General features: G+C 40.1%; 1 protein-coding gene across 3 annotated transcripts in view; it reads left to right on the top strand.

The window, feature by feature from the left end:
* Positions 1-11,441, top strand: part of bcar3 (BCAR3 adaptor protein, NSP family member) — a 79,269-nt gene extending 67,828 nt beyond the window's left edge. For all 3 annotated transcript variants that reach the window (XM_037769495.1, XM_037769496.1, XM_037769497.1), the window contains 12 exons: positions 1,630-1,755; positions 3,147-3,263; positions 3,573-3,808; positions 4,555-4,655; positions 4,843-4,977; positions 5,910-6,134; positions 6,718-7,328; positions 7,433-7,548; positions 8,131-8,302; positions 8,554-8,665; positions 9,021-9,224; positions 9,335-11,441. In XM_037769495.1, the coding sequence (XP_037625423.1) occupies positions 1,630-1,755; positions 3,147-3,263; positions 3,573-3,808; positions 4,555-4,655; positions 4,843-4,977; positions 5,910-6,134; positions 6,718-7,328; positions 7,433-7,548; positions 8,131-8,302; positions 8,554-8,665; positions 9,021-9,224; positions 9,335-9,513 (2,334 nt within the window). In that variant the 3' untranslated portion in view covers positions 9,514-11,441. The remainder of the gene's footprint in view (positions 1-1,629; positions 1,756-3,146; positions 3,264-3,572; positions 3,809-4,554; positions 4,656-4,842; positions 4,978-5,909; positions 6,135-6,717; positions 7,329-7,432; positions 7,549-8,130; positions 8,303-8,553; positions 8,666-9,020; positions 9,225-9,334) is intronic.
* Positions 11,442-12,824: the final 1,383 nt, after the last annotated feature.

Genomic DNA, 12,824 nt, shown 5'->3' on the forward strand with positions numbered 1-12,824 from the left:
GTTAGAAACTTGTTGAACCAGATCACCTATTATTAGACTGCCATACTGCACTCACAGTGCTTACAGAAAGATTAGAACTTAAATAGTGGCCTCGGCAGCAGAGCCGGGGTTATAACATGAGGTCAGTGTATAAAAAGCTCTTTCTGTATGGTGTATGGTGTGTGTGTGTGTGTGTGTGTGTGTGTGTGTGTGTGTGTGTGTGAGTGAGAAAGAGAAAGAGAGAGAGAGAGAGAGAGAGAGAGAGAGAGAGAGAGAGAGATTGTGTGTTCCCTCTGAAAGCCAGCTCTGAGATGTAATCATTTTTAATAAGCTGCTTCCTTTGGCTAAACTAAACTACCATTATATACTATACAAACACTTGCTTAATTAAAGTCTGTAACTGTGTGTGAAGGGTTGTGTGTGTTCGTGTGTGTGTGTGTGTGAGTGAGAGAGAGAGAGAGAAAGAGAGAGAGAGGCAGTAAATGTAACAAGAGTGTGATGGATACAAAGATAAAGAAACATGTTCAGCTCATGAGTTTCCTGTCAAACCCAAATATAAATCAGTTTTTTGAATGACATATTAAACCTCATGACGTCCCTCAACCCTGCTTTTAATTGTGCACGGATTCAATGAAGTAAATACTTTATTAAAATCTAATATTTATCATCTATTCTTGTTTTATAACTGCAGAGTTTAGCATGTAGACGTGCTGCTTAATGTTTTATGTCTCCATGGAGCGCTGCAACCTGACTTTCATGACTGATTGATGATTTTCTCAATTAATTGATTGATTGTTTTGCCGATAGAAGATAGTGAAAAATTCCCATTTATGACGCACTTAAGTTGCTTATTTTATCTAACAAACAGTTAGATAAATATATTGAGTTTACTATCATATGACAAAGAAAAGCATCAAATCTTCACATTTGAGAAGCTGAAACTCATCAAATGTTTGGTATTTTGAATCAAATCAAAACTATTGAATCATTTATCAAAATTCTTGCTGAATAATTTTCTGTCGATCAATTAATCAATCAACTATTTGTTTTTATTTGCATGCACAGAAATGTACACATATAAAGGGTGTGAAATTCGTATCCTTGGAAACAGCAGTTTGACCAAAACAAGTCTAAAACTAATGTTTACCAAACCTCAAGGTCTATTTTACTAGCTTTTTTTTCTGGAGCTTTCAACCAAATCGTATGGTGTTGCACAACAGATGGAGCATAGCTGACATTGATAAAGCTCACTGACCCAAGTATAAAACTTTAGTCAGGGCATTTGGCTGAAATCTCTGGAAAAAGCTTTTTTTTTTTTGTCTTGCTATATACATGTATGGGTTTAAATTGAATCAAGAGCACATTTACTATGTAAATATTAAATTATAAAACATAAATGTAAAAATCTTTCTGATGATTTTCTAGCTGGATAAATACTGTCAGAGGTTGAGGCTTTAAATATCTTCATGTGTTACGTAACAGCTGAAAACCAGGCAGCACTGAGCTCATAGAGACAGTAACAGTATAACAGCCGGCCATTATTAGATTTAATTAAATGTTTGGACTGTAAACAAACACGTGCGCCTGTGTGTGTGTGTGTGTGTGTGTGTGTGTGTGTGTACCCATATGTAATCCTCTGTATTCTTCCAGGTTGCAGAAAACTCGGTGCAGCGTGATGGTGATTTCATGATCCGAGATTCGCTGTCCAGTCCAGGATGTTATGTTCTGACCTGCCAGTGGCGAAATGCTGCCCAGCACTTTAAAATCAACAAGAAGGTAAAACCATGAGTATGACTTCATATAAAACTGACAAACACCTGAAGTTGTATAATGTAATACTTTGGTTTGGTGGTGGAATAATCCATTCTAACACTACTATCTCACACAAATTTAGATTTTATTGACTTTTATTTAACAAGGAAAGCCTCATTGAAATTAATAAAACAAATTAAAAAGTCCTGTGAGTGTCCTGGCCAAAATGGGAATTACTGAGTTACAGACTAACAACATGAAAACAAAATAAGTCAGATAATTAGCACTGAATAAAATCTAATTGTAAAGTTATGAATAAAATTGCCAGAAAGAATCATATAAAAGATTGCACCCTAGAAGCGACCTAAAGCAGCACCTTAAAGACAACTAAGAGTAATCTAAACCATCAATAATTAATAACAAATACCGGTTAATTAGACCAGTGTAAACAGATGCTATTGTTGATGCTAGCGTTTATTCATCTTGGGAAACATGTTTGAAATTAATTTTCTGCTCTGCCCTCCCTCCACCCCAAAGATTTCCTGTAGAGTCTGACTTGGGGATCTTCTCAGCGATGGTCTTAATTGTTCATATTATTTTAATAATGTTATAAAATTAAAGCAAGAAGCTGAAAAGCTCCAGACTGGGATGTTGATTCTCAGTGGGATCGGCAGCCTCCGCAACTCTTTTACATTACAGCTTCATTTGATTATGTGTGACGGGCACAATCGCACAAGAATTGTTTTTGTAACTGAAGTTTTAATTAATGTAACAGGAAACACAAAAATTTGGTCCAGAATTTGTTCTAAAATTTGTCGTTTTTTTGTGAATAACTTTTACATTTAAAATTATTGAACATTTTTAAAAGAAATCTAAGAAGTAAAAGTCACTGTCTGGTTTAACTGCTCACAACTGGTAGACATGTGCAACCTGTGACAATTGTATGTCTGTGTATTGGCAAGAATCTGGCGATACGATACGTATTATGATACAGGGGTGTATTTCAAGGCGATATATTGCAATCTTTTAAATATAATTTTAGGAAACTGTCATAGTATAAAGAACACACTACTACAGTATATGCATAAAATCTAAGTAAAATAAAGTTAACTTTTTCTGCAATCAGAACAGTGCATCTACATTTATCACAGTCCCTGTAACATCCAACTACACTGAGTGGGCACATCTCTTTGGAAATTAAATAAAGTATAGACTGAGTTAATCTTTGTATATAAACTATTAATTAAAAATCAATACAGTGTTTTTGAGAATCGATACAGTATCACAAAACATTTCACATTACTTGATATTTGATGTTTTCATACACCCCTAGACAATCACTCTCTTCATTTTAAGGGGTCACTGATTGAAAAAATAATAATAATAATAACTTTTTTTTTACATTTGTCCTTCAGGTAGTGATGTTGAACGAAGCCTACTCCAGAGTCGAGTACCATCTGGAGAGAGAAGGGTTTGACAACGTCCCTGCACTTGTTAGATACTACGTCGGCAACAGAAAACCTGTCTCCCAGGTGGGTTTGGTGAAGTCTTTTACACATAAAATATTTTAATGGAAAACATCTTCACAGGTTCTTTGATACAGTTGATTTGTTGCTGGTCAGTAAAATATGAAAGTTAGTGCGTTTCCCAAATTTGGAAACACATAAAGAAAGCAAATACTTATGTGCACTACCTTCCTCTGCTGACATTGACTGGATGTCAAATGCCATCTAAAGAATTAGTTGTAATTGGACAAAACGTAATATTTCACTATCTAAGAGAGAACGTTTGATACAGGAAACATGTTAACTTGACTCTCGTCTTCTATCTGTGCATTGAAGGTGGTGGGAGCCATAATCTTCCAGCCGATCAACAGAGGGCTGCCGCTGCGGTGCTTGGAGGAAAAGTACGGGTTGTCCAGCCATCATCGAGAGGCGCTTATGAACCAGGAGAGGCAGAGTCGGAAGCGCCTCAGCCTCAACATCACCAACGGACACACGCACGACAACACGCACGGCGTGCACGACAACACACACTGCCGGGACAACGGCGTGAGCCGATGCAGCCAGCAGCTCAGGTATGGTATGCTCCTAGAAACCCACACAAACACACTGACTACACCAATGATGATGTAATTTGACAAATATCACATTAAAGACCATTGTGCTTTTTTAGCTCCAAGCGACACAAGCCCATTACTGAAAGTGCGTGGTGGGCTACAGACCAAATAACATGCTGTCTGCTAGATTTGAATAATGGAGAACCCACCTTTACTCAGTCATTCTCTCTCTTTGTTTCTCTTTCTCTCACACTCTCTAAAAGACTTAAATCAACCCTTTAAATCCCTCCCTGCTTTTAACACGTAGCCTGGAGCTCTTTACATTCATCATCCAGGCAGTGGGCTGTATATACGACATGTTCCATACGTATCGTTAAGTCCTCTATAAATAAAGACATGGTGTATGTCTGGCGTTTCGTCTAAAAGGAACAGAAGTATGTAATTTCATGAAGTATGTAGCACTTAATGTATGGAGTCCATATCTGTCTGAGTAAATGGACGGAGCGGGAGAGAGGAAAAGATAAATATGTGGTCCGCAGTAGAACAGAACAAAGAGACGGAGAAGAAAAAATGGTTATAGGGAAGGAGAAAGAAAAACAAAAGAGAAAGGAGAATAAAAACTCAGAAAAACAGTGTTTTCTTTCTTGGTCTCTTTCTCATTAATGTTACTTTTTATTCATACACTAGATACGCTTGATTTATTTCTCCTTTATGCATGTTTATGTGTAAATATGATTATTGATATTGGTTTATCTTTCACTCAGGTTGAAGGATCGCTGTGGCAGCCAACCAGCAAGTCTCAATCAGGTCCAAGAGAGGCGACGGCCGCTCAAGGCACACCAATCAGAAAGCTACCTGCCTCTTGGTGAGTGAAAGTGAGATTAGTATTACAGAGCCTATCAGATCGTCTGAAACCCCTTTATGACGACAGAAACTATCCAAAACAATCTGACATCCTCATCCTTACATACCTGTTTTTCCTTTATTCTGTTCTCTCTTCTTGTTGTAACCGCCTCTACTTGTCCTCTCCCGACGTCTCCTCATCTCCCCAGGATCTAGACCGCAGCCCCAGCAGCCTCCTGACCTTCTCCTCCCGAGCCCCAACCCCAAGTCTCCAGTCTTTCGGACGGGCAGTGAGCCGGTGCTGAGCCCCTCCCGCCCACGGAGACCTGCAGAGATTCTGGCAGGTCAGTACACCTGGAAGCTAAAATATAATATAACACAAATCTGTTTGAATAACAGAGCCTCTCAAAAACAAAAAACGTAGAAATATTGCACAACCTGAAGATCATCTGTAAACCTAGTTGTTTATATACTGCTTTAGTAACCATGTTATGCACTTGTTTGGGATCTAGTGCGGTATATTTTTGTTGCTAAAGGGCGTTCTCCTAGCCATATTTGAACGTCTTTCTTTTGTCAATTTTATCTTTATTGTATGAAAAGTGCTACATAGATTTAAAATCAAAACTGAATTTACTTAACTTATTTGACAGCGGCAATGCGCTATACATTCAGTATTTTACAGATATACTGTATAGGTACTGAATTTATAACTCATTGTTGCTGTCAAATAAATCAGAAGCTGTCAATGCAGTTCAGTTTTGATTTTATCTATGCAGCACTTTTCATACACACAGTTAAGATGTAATACAGCGTGCCTGACAAGACGTGCAAAATAGACGGAAATAAAAGACAAAACATTTAAAAACAAATCAAAAATGAATAAATGCAGGTGATAAAAAGTACAGTAAAGTCAGTAAGGAAAGAAGAAAAGCGTTGTTGCTCCTGTTTTACATTTCATTAAGTCCCAACAGCAGCAGTACAACAATGTTATCTGTTGTAAAACCGAAAACACACACACACACACACACACCTGTGGGTGTAAACTCTCTCCTTATTTGCTCCTGCCTTTGTTTGCATGCAAATAGGAAATTAAAAACCCCGTCCTCATGTACTTTCACGCATACTTTGGTTCTCTGATTCAATTTTGGTAAATACGGTAAATAAAAGACAAACTGTGGTCTTCTATGGTTCACTGCCATACAGACACAAAGTGGATTACTGCATTGACTGATTCAATTTGGTTCCGAGATGAAACACGTTGTTCCTGTGTTTACAGGCCAGGCCATCCGGGGCTCTGACAGCCAGCTGTGCCCCAAACCGCCTCCTAAACCCAGCAAGGTGCCGTTGACTCGACTGCCTCGCTCCCCCGGCCTCCAGCCGCTGGTTCTCCCCTCCAGCTCCTCCAGCCTCACTGACTCCTCCTCCACCTCCCCCAGGCTGACTGCACCTTCCCTGGACTCCTCGAGTGTGGACACTCTTGGTTCTACATGGAGGAGTGGAGGTAACTTCATGAAATGCATCCACAGCTTGCAGTTTTTCTCTGCTGTTTTTCTTTACTGGGCACTTATTATGTCACACAGAGCTTTACTGGGAGCACTTCAAACTAACGTGGTAATAATGTACATTATCACACGGCTGTGTTGAATACTCAATTCTGATTGGTCAATCACGGCGTTGCTATGTATAACAGACCGTTGCTATGGGCGCAGCTCTGATGTCGGACTCTGGAGGACCGATTTTGTGTCAAAATGTTGAATTCTTAAGTAAGTAGCCGTGTAATAGGGCGATGCTGCAAACGCAACGCGAAGTGGGGATTCTTTCACTACAATGACCGGCTCGCTGTACATTATCCCTTACATATTGATGTTTTAAAGGGATAGTCTGGGTGTTTTGAAGTGGGGTTGTAAGAGGTACTTATCCATAGTCAGTGTATTACCTAGAGTAGGTGGTGGTCGGCACATCCCCAGTTTGGAGAAACAGACAGGAGCACCAACATGTGAGAAATGTACTGCTGTGGACGGGGCCAGCAGCATATCTATTAATGTGTCATATCAAATATTAATACAGTGATTGTTCTTCCACAGCCACCACAGGCCCTGTACCTCCAGTCAAACCCCTGAAGTTCCTCCATCAGCTGCTTCCTGCAGACTCTTACAGCTCCTCCAGTTCTGGACTTTCTCCCGATGAACTGGTCCAGTATTCAGATTCAGGATGGACTGAGCGGCTGCAGCCGAGCCCTGCAGACCTGAGGTCCTGCAGCCCGCTGGAGTGGGACGGATCGAATCCCCGTAACCCCATCACGGACCTCGAGCTTCAGCATCCGCTCTGCAGCTACGTGGAGAGGCTGAGGAGAGAGGGGGAGGGAGGGAGAGAGGAGGAGGAGGGGGAGGAGAAGGATGCGGGAGGAAGGAGAGGGCTGGACAGGAGCTCCTACCATCACGCCATCGCTGCCTTAGAAAACACCAGCGAGGAAGAGGAGGAGGATGCAGGGAGGGAGGAGGAAGAGAAGAGGAGCAGTTTTCAGCGGCCGGTCGAAGAGACGGAGTCGACGTTCCGGCCGGCAGAGTTCGGATCTCGACTTCTGCCGCCAGAGAACAAACCGCTGGAGATGGTGGTCCTGAAGAGAGCGAAGGAGCTGCTGCTCAACCACAATCACCAGAGCATTGCCAGACACCTGCTGATGGCCGACTGCCAGGTACAAACACACACACACACACACACACACACACATACACTATAAATAGAATAGACAGAATAAGTGAGGAAGATAAAACGATTGTAAACCTTTTTTCCCTCCAGGTTGCGAGGATAGTCGGAGTGACTCCAGAGGTTAAAGGTCAGATGGGCGTGTCTTCTGGTCTGGAGCTGGTGACGCTGCCTCACGGTCAACAGCTGAGACTGGACCTGATGGAAAGGTACACATCATACACACACACACACAACAGCAGCACAAATGTTGCATCACAGATCCAGGAAGTTCAAGTCCCCATAAAAAAGATAATTTACACTCAACCTGCAAAGGAATAGTTCGACATCTCTAGGAATTACTTTCTACTACTTACTATTACTTTCTTGCAGAGAGTTAGATGAGAAGATCGACACCTCTCTCCCTAAGGGCTATCAAAACAAATCTCAAGGGTCACAAGAGTTATTAAAGCAATAAGAAAGAAACATACCGTATATATATATTTCTTTCTTCAATAATTTATTCTCTGACATTTTTATTATTTTTTTATTTTTTCCTAGCGAGATACTGGGTTCTTTCAGCTCTTGACACCTCTAAAATGTCTTTATTTTAAGGGGTTACAGTCCAAGAAGGTTGGAAACAACTGGTTTAACTGAAGCTGAAACTGATATTTGAGAAGACGTCAGTAGTGATTCACACCTGCTGATTCATTGCACTTCCTGTCTGATAAACAAACACAGAGGCCGTCAAATCAGATTAGTCATCGCTGTCGCCTGGTGTTGATAATCAACCTCTCCTCCGTCTCTCCCAGGCACCACACCATGGCGATAGGCGTTGCCGTGGATATTCTGGGATGTACGGGCAGCGTGGACGAGCGGGCGTCTACCTTAAATCGCATCATCCTGGTCGCGTTGGAGCTGAAGGACACGGTGGGCGACCTGTTCGCTTTCACAGCTCTGATGAAAGCTCTGGACCTGCCACAGGTAACACACACAATATCTAACACACAGAAATTGTCCATCATAACCTGCCAGAAATGTTTCACCTGTTTTTCCCATAAATAATCTACATTTTAAGTGTCATTTGTTTGCTATTTTATAATCATGTGTCTCTGTTTGTATGAAAACATAAAACCACATTTGACCATTTCAGCCTGTTTAATTATCTCTGGTAGCGTTAATAAAATGATACGATGGTAGTTTGAGACACTTAGAGTTGTTGTTGTTCTCTACAGATCAGTCGTTTGGAGGAAACATGGACGGCTCTACGAAGGAGCTACACACAGACCGCCATCAGCTACGAGAAAACACTCAAACCTTTCTACAAGAATCTGTATGAGGGCACAGGTACTGAACACACACTCACACATACTACAGATACAGATGAAATCAGATCTCATCATTTCAACATTATTGATCCAAGGAGTATTACTGATTGTCAGGGAGTCTGAAACAGCTCCAACATCGAATCAATAAAAGGAAAAATCAGCCAAATATCTGCAAAAAAAAAAAGACCCTGAAGTTGCATCCATGCACTTGTTGTGAAGTTTAACACCAGACACCAGGGATTTATATATATTTAGGTCAGAAATTAAAGGTAGTGAATCATCTCATTTCTGTCTGGCTAATTTAATCCTGCGCAAAATGACAAAGAAATGTTTCTGCTATATTTTAAATCCTCCTCCTCCTCTTCCTCCTGCAGCTTCCTCCCCTCCGGTGGTCTGCGTCCCCCTCCTGCTGCCCCTCCTCACTTTGATGGAGCGTCCGTCAATCACACCTGAGGGGGCGGAGCTCTGGGAGACCAGCGACCAGGGCTGTGACATCATGCTGCGCCACCTGGAGGCCGCACGCAACGTCGCACACAACGCACACAGCTACACAGCCAACGCGCAGAAGCTCTTACAAGGTAAAAACAAGAAAACTACAAAACAAAGTTACACACACAAAGACACAAATGTATTTTTGTAAATTAAATACCAGAAAGAGAAGATGTCAATAATAAGTTTCTGTCTTCAGGGTTCCCGTGCGATGAAGACCTGCTGGAGGTGTTTAAAACGGACTTTCAGCTTCGGCTGCTGTGGGGAAGCCGCGGAGCTTCTGTCAACCAATCAGATCGCTACAACAAATTCAACCTCATCCTCACTGCGTTGTCACGGAAACTGGAGCCCCCGCTCAAAACACAAACCCTAATCTGACTTCACCTGAGCAACTACTCACATTGAGGACGCACTTTGGCCTTCAGTAGAGCATCAGCTGGATCAGAAACCAGCTGTGACGAAGAGAGGAAGAGAAATAAAGTGGAACGAGGCAGAAAGTTGATCTGAGAACGACCTGCTGTTAGTCTGAGGACGAGGACTTCACACACACACACACACAGACACAGACACTCTCCTGCAGCTGAACATGATGCTGTCAGTAATCCAGCAGCTGTTCAATCGTCTTATTGCTCCAGACTAATGCCAGTTTGGTTCCAGACTTTGCTGTTTTTAATCATTCATCATAAACCTGCAACTTCAGTTTGTTTAGACTACACATCACCCACAATTCACAGCACATTCTCACTCCCAACTCATCAAATACCGCCGCTTGGACATCAGAGACGGACGAGTTGGGAGTGAGACCGGGTCACAGACTCACAACTACGAGACCTCACATGTAAAAATACACACACATACAGGCAGAATCTAAGACATACAGATAAAGTTTGAGTTATTATTTTTGTTTTACTCACTTATTTCCACTGCTGAGATCAGGAGATGCAGCATCCACACTGGTCACTAAATTTCTCCATGTTTTGGTGACAAAAATCCTCCAAATAAATGGTGAAATGTGCCGTTTGGGCGCAGCTACATTTTTAAAAATTAAGAGACGCTTAAAGCGAGACGTTGGTTTAGAAATGTTTCCTGATCAGGCACTTGTTTTATTTTTACTCTGACATTCCAGTTAATGGAGATCATAATTCTATGTTAAGGAGAAAAACAGCTCTACATGTTGTGACGAGTACGTTAAAAGTAAAATGTAAGGATGTCTCCTTAAAGACGTTAATCTACTCTGTATTTATTCCTGGTAAAATCAAACTAAGACAATAGTTTTATAAAAGGAGGAAGGAAATTTACCTACAAAAGGCAACGTCTGTGTATATTGTCAAGATAGAAATATGTGTATTTAAAAGTTATCTGTGACCTTTGATACAAAACCACTGAAAAAAAAGTCAAGAAACAGTAGAATTATATAGTGTATATTAATAGTGAGGGGTTTCTTCTCAAATCATCAGATGACAAAGATGTACAGTAAATATTTTTTACTTTATTTACATACTATAGGAGCAGAAGATCTGAGCTGTAGCAGCATCTTTTTTTCCAGATGACAATATTTTTGTTTCTGCATAAACATGAATGAAATGATTAAAAATGACAGAAGTTAACATGTGAGACTAAAGTTGTACATATTTGAAATATTAGCATGTTAATAATAGACTGTACATATTTTCTGTAGAAGACTTACTGTAAAAAAAAAAGATGATTTTACTATGTTTATATTATTATTATTATGATTTAATAAATATGTACGATCAGCGGAGGTCAACTGGCTGAATGAATACACGTGTGGTTGAAAACTTGATGACACGTTTGCAGGCTTTGTGTTCTAGCTGTTATGATTAATGCAGTAGACTAACGTACTTTACTTCTGCCAGATGTTGACTGTATTTTTACGTCATTTTACTCTTGATTTTACACAGAGTAGTAAACTAAAGATCTCTCACAGGTCCCATCTGGCAGATTCAGGAGTCACAGCTGAATTTAATGTCATCACTTCTTATTCCCGCGCTGATAAAAAATGTCACAGAAAACAAATCCATTTTTTCATTGCTGCTTTTTTCTTTTTATTAGAACAATATCTTGGAAGAAGAAAAAAGAAATTTTGTTCACAAAGTGTCTGACAACATTCAAAGTAAAAAGATGTGCACAACAATATGGAAAGAGAAGTACTGCCATTGGTTATTACAACACATACAACATGGTAAAAACACACATTTACATGGATGTTAAGTTAATATCCTGCAGAATCACGCTGCACCTGCTGCTGTTTTTATTTATTGATTGAGCGATTGGATGTCGATTCTGATAAAGAAAAAAAAAAAACACGCTGCTGAGAGAATCTGTACAAAGTTTCCACAGGACAAACATTATGAATGTTTTTTTTTTTCTGGGTGGTAAACGGCACCACGCTCACAGTAGCTTGGCAGTAAGGTGAAGAACTTTATCATTAACATCTCAAAGCTGCTTTGTTATTACATATTTTTGCATAATATTCAGAATTATATTATTATAATATTCAGTGGCTATTATAATACTCAGCTCACAGTTTTTATATGTATATTAATGTTATAAAGATGTAATCGTTAATGGGACCTTCGCTGCGTTCCTACTGACATCATGTATTCTTTGATTAAAGGGACAGTACACTCCAAACATGCCTAATGAGCCGACCTAAAGACGGACATTTAAGAAGAAAATTAAAACATTTTTGGAGCGTGCCGTCTGTTTAAGAGTTAGTAAAAATGTCCTGCAAGAATCCTCACAGCAACATCAACACTAATTCAGCAGGAAACTGTGGTCGCTGCATTTAACAGAGGATTATCATCTCCATTACGTATTTGAGCGCACATTTACAATTACAAACAACGTAATGGTTTTAGTGCTAAAACCATATAGCACAGAAAAGCTCTCTTAAATTTGCAGCCTTTCTCTGTTTGATATCATTAATTGATTATCTTTGGGTTGTGGACTGATTATTGAACAACATTGGAAGACATCGCTTTGGGCTGTTAAAACTTTCGATAGGTATTATTCACTATTTTTATTTTACATTTTATAGATTAAACAATCAAACATAATAAAATCAATAATGAAAAACAATTAGTTGCAGCGCTAATTGCTTTAAAACTGGATTGAACAGTGTGACTGCGTTACCACTGCAACAACAAATCTAATATGCAACACTTGACTGCACACATCACAAGCAGGCCAGCAGCTGTAGCTAACATCAGATGTGTACACAAAAACAAAAAGGGTTTGCAAGGCATCGTCGTAAGACTGCAGAAAATGGTTACTTTCATTTGCGCATTTTTGCATCCCTAAGAAAATTAGGGAGGGAATGCTAAAAGAATAGTTTTCGGGGAAACACACTTTTTCACTTTCTTGCGGAGAGTTAGACGAGAAGATCGACACTGCTCTCGTATCTGTACGGTAAATCTGAAGCTACAGCCAGCAGCGGGATGGCTTAGCTTAGCATAATGAGTGGAAACAGGGGGAAACGGCTAGCCACACTCTGATCAAAGGTAACACAGTCTGTGTGCCGTTTGTTTAATCCGTACAGTGTAGAAACGTCAAGTTGCGGAAAGCGAATTTATCTCAATGTCAAACTATTTCTCTGATGCAAAATGATAACATGCAGGTCGGAGAGTAAAATGTGGAGAAGCGTGACCGAAATTCAAGTACCAACG

The sequence above is a fragment of the Sebastes umbrosus genome, chromosome 5 (assembly GCF_015220745.1).
Source record: "Sebastes umbrosus isolate fSebUmb1 chromosome 5, fSebUmb1.pri, whole genome shotgun sequence".
Lineage (NCBI taxonomy): Eukaryota > Metazoa > Chordata > Actinopteri > Perciformes > Sebastidae > Sebastes > Sebastes umbrosus.